The sequence below is a fragment of the Phoenix dactylifera genome, chromosome 18, assembly GCF_009389715.1.
Source record: "Phoenix dactylifera cultivar Barhee BC4 chromosome 18, palm_55x_up_171113_PBpolish2nd_filt_p, whole genome shotgun sequence".
NCBI lineage: Eukaryota > Viridiplantae > Streptophyta > Magnoliopsida > Arecales > Arecaceae > Phoenix > Phoenix dactylifera.
Genome location: NC_052409.1, coordinates 3597945 through 3611433, shown reverse-complemented (window position 1 = coordinate 3611433; position 13489 = coordinate 3597945). Strand labels below are relative to the sequence as shown.

The 13489-nt window shown below is 38.8% G+C and overlaps 1 protein-coding gene across 1 annotated transcript; it reads right to left on the bottom strand.

The window, feature by feature from the left end:
- Positions 1 to 914: 914 nt before the first annotated feature.
- LOC103722476 lies at positions 915 to 10564 on the bottom strand. The gene is made up of 3 exons (XM_008813048.4): positions 9927 to 10564; positions 9507 to 9640; positions 915 to 6527 (listed from the first exon to the last, which is right to left on the bottom strand). The coding sequence occupies exons 1-3, from the start codon at positions 10119 to 10121 to the stop codon at positions 5786 to 5788; spliced, it is 1071 nt and encodes a 356-aa protein (XP_008811270.2). The 5' UTR covers positions 10122 to 10564; the 3' UTR covers positions 915 to 5785.
- Positions 10565 to 13489: the final 2925 nt, after the last annotated feature.

The following is a 13489-nucleotide window of genomic DNA, read 5'->3' as shown; positions in this document are numbered from 1 at the left end:
AACTGTGGATTAGCTTCACATTCTTGTGGAGACTATTGTGACTAGGGATGTATCTAGTTTTATTAGTCTTTGAAATGTGCAATAAACGCAACTTATTGCTGCAAATTTGAATCAAGTATATAAGCAGCTGAGAGAATCAGTATTTGACATGCATACACCCCTTTTATTTGGTGCATCCAAGTGAATAAAGTATATAAGCAGCTGAGAGAATCAGTATTAGACATGCATAACCCCTTTTATTTTGTGCATCAAAGCGTGTAAATCGAGGGGCAACTGAGACTACATTTTACAGATACTTCCATAGGGTGCAGTTTAGAGAAGGTGGTTGGTATCGAGATCTTAAAAGTATGGAGGAATGATGGTGTGAAGTGTGGGCATGCAATTTTGTGGAGAAATAATAAATTTTTGTGGTTGACGTTTTCAGTGTCACATAGATAATTGAAATGGGCAGGTGCAGGGGGGCCATAGTAAGAAATTCAGTTTGATGGTGATGTTTGATCATTGAGATGTTACATGGTGAACAGTAGAGAGACGGCATAGTAAAAAATTCAGTTTCATATTTGCTTTCGTTAAGATTGATAGTAGACCTCTTGGTCAATATATTTGATGCTGAATGGATGTGATGAGAAATCCTCTTCTCAAAAATACTTTAGGCCCCACTGGAAAGCAACCAAATAAATGGTCAAAATTAAAGATGTTATGGACTTGTTAGTTCTGCAGGCACATTATAAACCCAATAGGGTGATCTTATCAAATGGATAGTTGGAATAAGTGGAGAGGTGAAGGCATAGTTTGCTATAGCATTTGCTCCAGAAGCTCTGTCCTTTCACCATTGGATGGTTTTGTTCTTTTCAACATGGTACATACCAAGCCCACCATAAAAACCACTTCTAAGTTGACTATTTTTGCTTACCTTTCTTGTTTTGTCCTACTAATCTCGTGATCCATGGTATATGTTTTACATTGTTCAAATTTATTTGGCACTCTTCTATCTAATTCTTTGTCACTCCTTACAAGGTAACTCACTTCTTATATTTGGAAGAGAGATTGGGGAAATGAGGGGTGTCTTTGATAGATATCTGTCGAATATCTTGCAAGTGTCGCCAAGTCAGAGCACTCAATGTATATGGAGATAAGGGTCTTATGGATGAAGAAATCGTTGTTGAAGTCGTTGACGGCTAGGACTTGTGTATGGGTTTAGGCGTCCATGCAGAGGGAGTGAGCAGCAGTGCAAGCCTTGAGGAGGGTGGAGAAGGTGAAGGAGAGGACAGGGTAGGGGGTTAGAGGCAGCGCATGGCAGTGTAGAGGTTGAGGGGGTGGATGGAGAATGAGGAGGCAGCTAAGTGGAGGAGAAAAGGGAAGAGAGAATCTTGTTTTTTTTTAATTGCGATATCTATTCGGGTAGCTGCAATTTGTCCTGTGGCAATTTTGACTGCAAATCGACCTACTATAAGATAGTCTTGAGGTGCAGCTTAAGCAAGTTATTGCGCAACTTGAGTTGCAGGCATCCAAACAAGCAGGCTGGCTTGTACCTGCAACTTGAGCTGCATGCGTCTCCACTTACAAGAGTCCAAACAGCCCCTACGTGGAAACAGTTATGGGCCCATGTTTGGTCGTTTGTGTAGGCCCACTGCATGTTGGAACTTGTCTTGCTATAGAGCCTCGTCACGTCATACATTTTGCTAATAATTTCCAAATATACCTTATAAATGCAATAATAATGCACGCTGGATAATTTTCTCATGGCACTCAATTTGACGCTCTCATTAAGTCGATAAAATAAACCGCATGCGGATCTCCATAATCTTTTGAGAAGGAAATGCAGAATTCTTTTCTTGAAATCTCTTTCAGCTGTCTATTAGCATGAAACCAATTTGGTTCTCTCAAAATTTGTTTTATCAACTCTTAACTATGTAGTTTGGCTTATAGATTAATTTCATGGTGGTTGGTGCAACTATTTATGTCACCTTTATTATTCTTATTAACAAGCATCTCAATCCTCCTCCCAGCATTTTGATTCTTATGTCCTTCTAATGGACAAAGGCTTCATCCAATTATTTGGTTGCATTATCAACTCTAGAATAAATATAAAGCAAATCATTGCTACATCTTTGTTACAACTGAAGGGGAAAAATCAAATGGCCAATTGGTTGCTAAAGCAAAGCAAATTGCCTCAGAAGTGGACCATTCGACCACCCTTTAGGAGTTTCCTTCTCTGTAGATTTGAGTGCCTAGCCAGAAATCCACGTGCTTTTTGATGTCTTATATATCTAGTAAGCATGGACGAGTAGTACTTCAGTCACCATCCACCCACAACATGATAGTTAGAAATCTTATTTAAAAGAAACTGCTTAGTGAACTAGTCAGTCATTAAATGAAGTTTCCCTTGATATTCTACAAACCTCTTTTCTTTCTATATTTCTTTCTTTTGCTATCATCCAAATGCTTTAATCTGCCACATGCTTTTTTTAGCCATCTAAACTGTAGTTAGATATGAATGGTCATACACATGGACATCGAAAATCCATTCTATTTAAATATAAAAACTCAGACTTAAAATGGATTTTTTGGTGTCCACGAATATGACTGTTCTTAATTTACAAACTGCATATATAACCATCTTCGGTGTAGTTACATGTGAATGGTCATACACATGGACATCATGAATCCATTCTAGTTGAGTATAAAAACTCAGACATAGAATTGGATTTTTTGGTGTCCACGAATATGACCATTCTTAATTTACAAACTGCATTTATGCCTTAATCTGTCACATCCGTTTTTTAGCCATCTCCACTGTAATTATGGGAATGGTCATACACATGGACTTCATAAATCCATTTTATTGGAAAACAAGAACTCAGACATAAAATGGATTTTTTGATGTCCACGAATATGACCACCATTCTTAATTAACAAACAGTATATGTAGCCTTGCTACCTGTTTAGCTTTATTAGCTTTTTCAATATATTTGAAATTTTTCAATTTCATCTCTGACTCTCTCTCTCCCTCTCTCACTGTGTGTGTGTGTGTATGTTTTGGCCACCAACATACTTCATCTATCACATTGCAAATTCTCTATGATCAATCCGCTGAATATAGTATGTCATATTCCCACATCTTTTGCATTTTTAAGTTCAGATAGTTCTTTCTTTTTTCGGGTAGTTAACTGTTTGGCTCTTTCCTTTTTTGGATTGTAACAACTATGTTCTTCCCACAATGTCTCTAAGGATCTTGCATCTTTTCTATCTCACATATCACTATTTTTGTTTTAGGCTCTTCGTTGTTCCTTCCTTTTTCTTCTAGAGTACATACTCAGAACCAAGATATGCCATCTCGGTATCGGGCCCCACACTAGTATTACCCTGCTACTGTGTCGGTACGCCTAATTCGGGCCGGTTCGGTGTACCAAGTGTCAGTACGCTTTCCGTATTGCATACCTGTACCGAATTGGCACGTTTTGTACTATTTAGTTCGGTACGATGTGGCATACCTTACTCAGAACAACCTCACCTTTGTTTAGCAATTCAGCTTCCTCGTTATCCATTAGTGTTGGAAAAATGAACTCTATGACTTCATAATCCAGTCACGAAAGTCAATAAATTGTCAGGTATCATCATAATATGGATACTGCTTAATGATCATAGGCCACTGCATAATGTCTTTTTCCACATATTTCTAGAGGATTTTAACACGGTCCTCATTTCACATTTCACCACTTTATTTTTTGGCATTTTATGGTTTCCTCCTTTTGCTCCTGGAGTACATACCCAACAAACAAGCCTTTATTTTGCAATTCAGCTCTCCTTATCCATTAGATGTTCATGCACATTGATCACTCTTTTCTTCAGTGGAAAATTCTGGATGACTTAATGGTTCATTCATGAAAATCAGCAAAATGTCTGGTATCATCTTAATATGGATAATTTTTGTTTTCTTTTTCTTTCCTTTTTCTCTTCTTAGAATTAGGATGGAGAAATCCTGGCCAGAATCATGTTGAGGGTGGGATCAAACCCAGGCACCTAATGACCAACATCTAGTGACTTTACCAGCTCAACCATTGGGCACCCTCATCTTAATGTGGAAACTTATTAGGATACTTGTTAATTATCATGGCCTCTGCAAATCGGCTGTTTTATGTCCGGTTATCCAAACTTTGTAGTTAATTGTGTACCTGAAAAATCCTTTACTGCTTACTATGAAGGATCATTAGCGGACACCTGTAATTAATTTCTAGACCTCTGGATGTTCTTGAATTAACCAAGCCATCATCATCATCAATATCAGTACTTATATCCAGTTGTATTTGGTTCTTCATAACTCCTGAATAACAAACAGTTTCCAGCCTGTGCTCATCCTGTTTACATCTATGGTTGACATACCAGTCTCTGTATATTAAATGTTTTTGTTTACTCCCTTCAGAGGGCCTGTCGAAAAAAGATGGAACAGAGACTAGCTAGATATGGTAAAATTAGTGGAAGCATGGACAATTGTCTTTCATTTGTAATTTAGGCATGCTTCAATCTGATTCTCTTTTTGAGAGCATTATTTAGTTTAGGCTACCATGCATGATACTGAGTCCCAATGTTGCCTGTGCTTTATTCCTGTATTCAAAGGCTGATAATGCACAATGTCTTATGTCAGTTTTCAGTTTTTGTGAGAGCAATTAGATTTCTTCTCTCTTTCTTTTAATGAAGATGGTAGTCTTGAATTTCCCTTCTGATTTTCTTGATGATTTGTCCTGCACATTGAGGACAGAAAGGGAAAGTAATATATTAGAGTTTGAGGCATGTACTTGTCACTCATTTACTGAATCCCATTTTCTACCTTGAAAAAAGATGATAAATTAACAGAGAAGTGATGATGAATTAAAAGATGATAATCTGCCTTCCATCCAGCATATGGCCACATGAACTCGCCTCTGTTGGTGTGGCGGCCTTATGTCACTTATTTACACAAAAGAAAGGGAAAGAAAGAAAAAAAAACAAACACTATTTTATCACAAAAAATATACTGCTTCTATTTTATGGCTGTGGATTTTATGCTGTCTCAAGGTTAAGCAAACAAACGCTGATGTTTCTTCAGCTCATGGTTTTGTCACAATTATTCTTGTTATCATTTTCTTATACGAGTATTATTGGATCTGCAATCATGGCATCCGAATGAGGTTTATATCACAGTTTCTGGTATTATTCCCAGTACCGGGGAAAAGGACATGCCTTCGGAACTTCTTTAACTGTGTATACCTGTAAGTTTCGCATCACATATTTCTGTCCGTTTCCAGCCGCGCTTCTCTCTCAAAGGGACAGTGTCTTTAATCCTAAAAGGCCAATTTGTGTACATTATTTCCCCTCCTCAAGCTGGTTGTCCCCAAAAAAAAAAAATCCCAGAGGATGCTTGTTGCCCCGTGGAATAGGGTTAACTTTGGTGCTGGCACTGGTGCTTGCTGTTCCCCCGCCCGGAGTTCTTCGAAAGAGAGGCAGCCTTCTACATCAAGAAGCATCCAGAATCTCATAATACGTATTTCATGGATGAGAAGTTTCACAGAACGGTGGTACTGGAAAAAGGATGGTGCTTCGACAAGCTCTGCTGTTCTTAATCAGTGGTGCACAGGCTGGGTCCTGTTCGCCGAAATTTTCTATTTCCTTATAAGGTTACATATGACCAGTCTTAATCAAGGCCTCCTTAGCAGAAAGGGGGGTGAGTCTTAGATTTACATTTGGTTACACATGACGGCAAGGAAGAAAAAGGCGAAAGAACAAATAGGCATCTATAATGGCATGATTAATCTAGAGCAGATTTGTTCCAAGAAGCAATTGGCTTTGGCAAGCCACCGAAAATTGGTCTGGTGATAGCATCAGATTTCAAAATCCACTTCGAAGATGACCTTGCGGATGACCCAGAATCGGATTCCTGCAAATTTGAGGTGCTCAATGATTTTTTTACAGCAGCAAACCCACTGGCCGCAGAAGTGTCTCCAGTTGAAAAGGCATTCTGCCGGAGCAGCTCCATGCCTATTGGTGTCCCCAACTTCGGCCTGGGGGCTGGACCCTTTCCTATCCTCCCTGCGACCCCTCCCCTATCCTCCGTTAGTAAGTCTAGGGCGGGCAAAGGAGGATCAGCATCAGCTTTTTGACGTCGCCTGACAGACTTCTCACTCTTTGATTGCTCATCACTGCTGTCCCCAGCTTCAGCAACTACTGGTATCTCAGCTGGCTCACCATTTTCCTGCGGGAACCCATTTGTTAGGCTTGCAGACCTCCTATGGCGGTTGAAGTGTTGTGGATCAGAAGCTGGTGAGGGTTTAGGGGGTTCATCTTCAAAGTTGAAGGAACCACTAATTTTGTAAACGGTCATTTCAGTTTCTTCAACAGCTGGACCCCTTCCAGGGGCCTTGAGACCATAGTATCCCTGCACACTGATTATGGCAGGGGAGATGATCTTGGGTTGAGGAGGTTTCGACTTCAGCGATTGGAGTGAATCTAGAGCAGAATCTCTGCGAGGATGACGAACAGGAGTCTGTTCTCTGCAATAATATTATAAAAGAGGCTGTACTGAATGTTCTTATGCATGATGCAGCTAGTATCAATGAATGGCAGTACTATAACTGGTTATCCAAGAGTAGACAGCAAACAGACGACAGTCCAAACATGGAATTGAAAAGGTGCTGATCAACCATTGTAGACTTTTTAAAAGTACTTTAAAATCCTTGCATTAAGATCTCATTTGTTTAACTACTTAAATTTAAAGATTATGAAAACAATCGGTGTCAGCCCAGTTTGTTTAAAACAACAGAAAGAGGGAGAAATTTAAATCTGGTAAACGTTTCATATGTGTGCGATCTTCTATTTGGTTTCATCAGTATCCATTTATTTGGTCTTCTTTGTGGACTTTATATCAGTAAACAGCAATTCCAGATGTCTGAGCATATGCAAGGAGAGATCATGCCATGCAAGATGAGATACTTGTACTGAAATAGCCAAAGATGACATGACGGCAAAAAAGATATACCGAGTGATCGGTGCACCATCTGATTAATAGAAAAATTTTCAAAGACAGAATACATGCACTACACCTATACCATCTCCAACTCAAATAATTTAGGAGGAATATTTTAAGGAGCTTTAGGGTAAGATGAGGTAAAGCAGCACATTCCTCATAAAACATGAGGAAGATTTGAAATCAGGAATTTGGCTCATTTAGAATTCAAAATTTCATATGTTGTTCCAGGGCTTAATCAGGATCCCGACTCAAATGTTGATGTTAGATGGTAATAAGCATATCTTTGCCCCCTACTGCAAGGGGAAAAAGATATCCATTAATAACCTTGCTCTTTCCAACTGCCATAATGGAACATGGTTCTCAGAGGTAAATCTGAGGCATGCCTTGTCAAATGCGCAAGATTAAACAGAAGTCAGACATTATTACAAAGATTCCAGGTTAAAAAAGGTGTCCCCTTTTTCCTCAGACACATACTTCAGCAGCTCTCAAAGTTGCCCCCTCAAGCAACAGAGGCAAAAGATTGCTTGGTTTCTATCGTCAATTAATGCTCTAATCAACATGAGCGTACTTCTTTAATACAAAAGAAAATCTATTATGCATAAAATCTAAAATTTTGAAAAGGTCCTATGATCAGGTTATGAAGTATGTGGGAGGCCCTATTACAACTTAGCTCTAAAGAAACATCCTAACAATGGGAGTAAAACTAAGTATCAGCGTTCAACGTTGCACTCTTGGGCATATTGGTGTTGAAGTCATCGAACTCAATTCTCAAGTAAAAGGAACATGGAAAAATTCTATTAGGGGATGCTAGCTGAGGAGATGAAGCTTGTAAAGACAAATTCAAAGGTGTATAGATAAGTGGAGTTCCTATGAAGGCACAGACAAACTTTATCCAAATTATCCAACTACACAACTTCAAGTTACACTTCCATTCAGGAGTTGTCCCTCTTCCAGATATTTTACAAGCACTATCTCTACACTCCCTCATTTAGGTATAGTAATGGAAGCTCTCACATTCAAACTTAGTCTTGCAGGTTATCTGTTATATATCAATGCCAGAAAGTAATATTTGGTAAAGCAGGCACATCATAAAGCAGTTGTTATTACAAAATGCATGCCCATATTTCATCTTCATTGTAATGTCATCTTCGGAATGTACCTTCATCCTAGCTTGATGTATCATGGTAAAGAAAAAACTTCAGCACAGGATTTCTGTGATATTGCAACATTCCAAGTGTACCCAAAGATAGAAATGCTGTCATCAGGTTTTCCAGGTCTCCCAACACTAGGATGCCATAATCAAAGCATACAATTTGGTTTTTCCATTTAGAAAACAAAGCTTTATCTTCTACAGGTGTCCATAAAGCAAAAATAAACCCTCAGATTCACATGTCATAACTAAAACTGTGGGAAAAAGCTTCCAGCTGCAATGTTATCTAGAGTACGGAGTACCTGATAGTATGAAATTCCAATCAACATGAAACTGATTTCCAGATAACTCAAGTACCCTGCAGTCAAAGGTTCGAGAGAAGTTTTCCGAAAACCTCCTGGATTCTTCTTTGAAACTTGTTGCAGCCGCCTATGCCATTACCATGCTGGAGGCAACCCAAATTATGTTGGAGGGGAACTCCAGAACTGGGGTCAACTGGATAGCTATACCAGATGCTCACCCCGACAGTGCACATCCTCTTCTTATGGATATTTGGAGGATTACATCCGCTCTTACTTCCTTTGACGCCGCACAGTTTATAGGGAAGCTAACAGCGTAGATGACTAGGTGGCTTCCTATGTTGTGAATAACTTGGTCAATGTTGTTTGGGATTCCATCACCTCTGCACCTATGCAACTTCATAAGCTATTGTACTCGGATATCAGTGGATGTGTCTACATGAGGATTACATGAATTATCCACCTCACCAAAAAACAAAAAACACTTTTTGCCTCCAAATGGAAGATCGAACCAAACCAAATGGAATATTGTAACATCACCGGCCAGGCATAACTAGAAGTCCACAAGAAAGATAAGACCTTTTTTTAATAGGAACTAGAATGAGGTTTGTCAAGCAAATATATCATACTCCAAATGGATAGACTCCTGCATGTCTCACTTGAAACAAAATTACCACAGCATCAAGAATTTTCTCTGTATACATTTAATCAATTATACACTAAAGATTTCAGAATTTGGCATGCACTTGAAAGATTAAGCATTTAACAAAAGACTGCCATTTGGTTTTGTTTATGGCTATGACATCTATGAAATTCATTGCAGGGCAAACAGAACCTGGAAGGAGATGAACAGTAATAAGCAATATTAATAGCTTGCCCTCACAGCTGTAAGATGAGTAAGCATTGAAGAGCATCATTAAATTGAAGGCTTAATGATGACATCATTCATGAAATTTTGAACAATACATATGATTCGATACATTGAAGCAAGCTGGCAGGGTACGTAAACAAACAGTCAATGCTGGTTCAAGTAAAGACATAAGCAAAGATTTACCTATTATTGGCTGCTGCACCATTCAGATGGATAGGAGATGGGGGGTGCCGACCTGGCAAAGGAATCCGCAGCGTCTTGTGCGCGAACATCTGGCGATCCGTCACCAAACCATTCATTCGCTTTATATCAGCAACCTAAAACATTAAAAAACTTCCATATCTTATCACATAATCCATATAAGAAAATCAAATCTCAATTTATCTTAATAACAATCAATAGTTCAAGCATAACATCTTTCCCTATAGGAATACAGAATAATTAATAATTAATTTACAGATCTTATCAATGGCTTGCAGTGTTATCCATATATACAACAGAAAGAGGACCTTTTAGCCACAATACACCTATCTCTCGTGAAAATATCACCTAAATGAAGTAAAATACTAAAATCCAATGCTCAAGTCTGAGAACTCCAATTACCTCAACACCATACTTTATCGCGATGCCAGCAAGCGTGTCCATCTTTGAGACATGGTGCTCGACATACTTGGTACCCGGATAACGAGAAGAAGGCGGCGACGAAGATGAAGAAGTTGGGGGAACGGCTTCATGCAGCAGTAGTCCCTCAGTGAGCAGACGAGAGGCCCCGTTCCTCCGGGCTCCCTCGTTCGGCATCTCGGGCGATCGGATGAAAACTAGGGGACAGATAACAACCTAAGATCCGCACGAAATCGGGAGTTTCCGCACCTAAGACCTTAAAATCCAGTTAAATCTTCCTCAATCGGCCAATGCCGCGACGCCGATCCAAGAAAACCGGAACCCGAACGAATCAAATTCTCAAATCGAATCCAGATCACCCAAGAGGACCCTAGGTCGATAGATCTCGAGCTCCGGATCGCGATTCCGGAGGGCTCTCGACCGGATTTGGCAAAAACAGTCTGGAATTCGCCGAATCCTGGCAAGGGGATAGCGTAAGCAATGGCGTTGGAATCTTGGAGCGGGAGGGAAGATGGGAGATAGAGACAGCTCTTTGCCGCTTAGGAAACTCTTTTGATGATTGCCGCGGTGCCTTTTTCACCAGCGTGAACGCGGTTCGCGGAGTCGGTGCCGCCGCTCGTAGTGGCCGCATTGTTTTATTACGATCTTGCCCTTGTACTCCTACTCTTCTTCTTTTATGGTCTTCCCACCGTGCCTACCATCTTTCTTTTTAGGTCACGTGCACGTTCGCCAAGTGTTATTTGACCATCCGATACATAATATTTTGGGTCAGAGTTTGCGAGCGGCCGGAAGTTGGCAGGTTGTTTTCGGTGGTCCATACGGTAGAAAGGTTTATATAAATGACGTCAAAGTAGTCGTTGATATGACTTTAGGGGTTATGATTACGGGTTTAACAGAATTGAAGAGTTGTGTGGTTGTTTGTATTGGTGGAGGTCTCCGGATTGGCAGAGGATGAATTGACTTTGCTATGGGGTTTGGCTTTCGGTTAGGGGAATCGAGAATTCCATATGTGGATCGATTTAAAGGTCTATTTGGATGGCTGATCACCCTCTCTATATGATACATCATATATAAGTTGCAATTAGGAACAAGGAAACAGAAAAAGAAATTGTAGCTATTCGGCAACTGTTGTTCCTTCAAATTTAATGTATTTCTTATATATATATATTGTTCTATTTATCTCATAGGATGCAATTGATATCCTTGAGAGTCAAAATCAAGACACACAAGGGCTTCGTACATCATTTTTTGCCGCCAAAATTTGGCTAGATAAGATTTTCGAGGTTGGGTTGGCTTCCGATTGATGAGTGATTGGTTTTACTAGGAGGTTCTGCTCGGACTGGTTCGGAGCTAGATGTCCAATCTGCAAATATGGGAGAAAACACCGAAGGTTGTCCTTTGATGACTAAGTTGGACTAAGTTTTTTGAGAATAATGAAGATTTAAGAGAGAAATAAGTGGAGTAAGAAAGAATAGCATAGAATAAGCATAGATTTTCTTATTTGGATGTCCTCTAGGCTCTAGGTCCGATATATATATATATATATATATATATATGAGGGCATAGAGTTGTTATCCCAAAAGATCAAGCATGTTATATTCATCGTATGTGCAATAACTATCTAGTCATGCAACAACTGCTCAACATGCAAAACGAGCTACAACCATCTCACAATATGTCTCAAAAATGCATAGGATTATAACCGTCTTCTCAATGGTTTCTAATCGTTTTAAAAGGGTAATACGTGGCTCATTGTTGCTGGTTGGCTGATCAAGTCGCTTAGTCTAGTCGACTATTCTGCTCGACTATTTTGGTTAGCCATTCTGATCAGTAGCAGTCACAAGCTGACGAATCGAAGCTACATCAATCATCAATATCAAATGGACTTGTAAAAATCTTTATTTGAATCATCCTCTAAAATCATCTCTCTAAGCCCATCTTGTGTTGCACGTAGTGCCAGCTGATGTGTAGTGGACTACGCTAGCCCGTACTCCATATTCCTTTCCAAATTTAAAGCAAGCACTTCATCATCAAACGTAAATATAAGTATTATACGTATTATAAATCAAACAAATAATTTATATTACCTTAGCCTGAATGAATCCATTAATCATGTTTTGAATCCAAATTATGTTACCTTATGAGGGGCAAAACTCGTGCCCCTCAATATGAACAATAAGGTGACATGCTTAGCAGCCAAGGGCGACCGCATGGTTGGCTGAATTTGGATGTTAGTTTCACTCATTATTTTTTCACTAGCATTAAAGTAATATAAAAATGAGTACTAATTTAGTTGGACTATCAAATGTAGAGTAATATGAGTATAATCGACTTGAATTCAGAACAGCTATTATGAAAAATAATCTCTCTTCAAGTAAAACTCTTAGGTCATCCATTATAGGAACATTTAGCATTGTCAACACTTTAATGGATTTACCAATGTGAAAAGCGCTGCGAGTTTGATTTCCGACATTTTCTAAAGCATCGCAGAAGCGTCGGTAATGCTACCGTGAAAAATAATTTTATGACGTTTTAGGTTAGCTTTGTAAGTTATAACATGAAGTATGCTAGACTCCTCGCCCTCCCCAATGTCAGGCTTAACAACACCGTGGTGGCAGAGGGCTTAAGGGATACAAGTCATTGGCATGATGACAAACTATGCCTTGATGTCGATGGACCACAATACTTAGTCATGCATCGATCCAAACATCATGAAGGCCAAGATGGTGATGCTTGATATCAAAATTTATTTATTTATCTTATATGTACTTAATATTTTTATTTATATTTACCTTTCCCACGTGGAGTAGTAGTAGTTTGCTTGTATTTACCTATATAGTTTATTTCTTTTTAATAAAATTTTGTATTCTAACTAATTGATATTCCATTCATGATCGAATTTGACGGACGCAGCAGCCCTTCTAATGCTTTTTTTAATATAGCATGGATATATTTACTGTTTTTAGTACATTTCCATATAAAAGCTGCACCTATGAGCTCTGGAAACTTGGATTTTTTTTTTATTGTAATTTTTTTATTTCTATTTTATTCCAATAAATTTTGGTGTTAAACATTTCTATCAAAGACTTTAGTTGTGGACGTGGTATCATTCAATGTTTGTAAGAAAGTCATTACCAGAAAAAGAAAAATAGTTCTAAGATTCTTTTATTGGATGACAGGTCCATGAACGATGAATTAAAAGGTAAAATCTTAGTCCTTTTCTCCCAAGTCTTGATAAAAGAGATTGAAACTCAGATCTTTAATATCACCATCAAAAAACTTTAACAGCTTGGTAAGCTGGTACCTTTGTTAAAAGTGGTTTTGGTTGCACCCTAGCTTACATGAATGATTTGGTAATCTTTCACTCGACCCTTCCTAATGGACAAAAAATAGTACAATATCAACAACTAAAGCAAGAAAAAACAACCACAAATTGCTTATTGAGCAATGAAGAGAGACCCTGTTGTGAAGAGGGTTTGATTCAATCTGCTGATCTACATATTACGGTAGGTGCTTTCACGCTCAAGTAAATATATATATATATA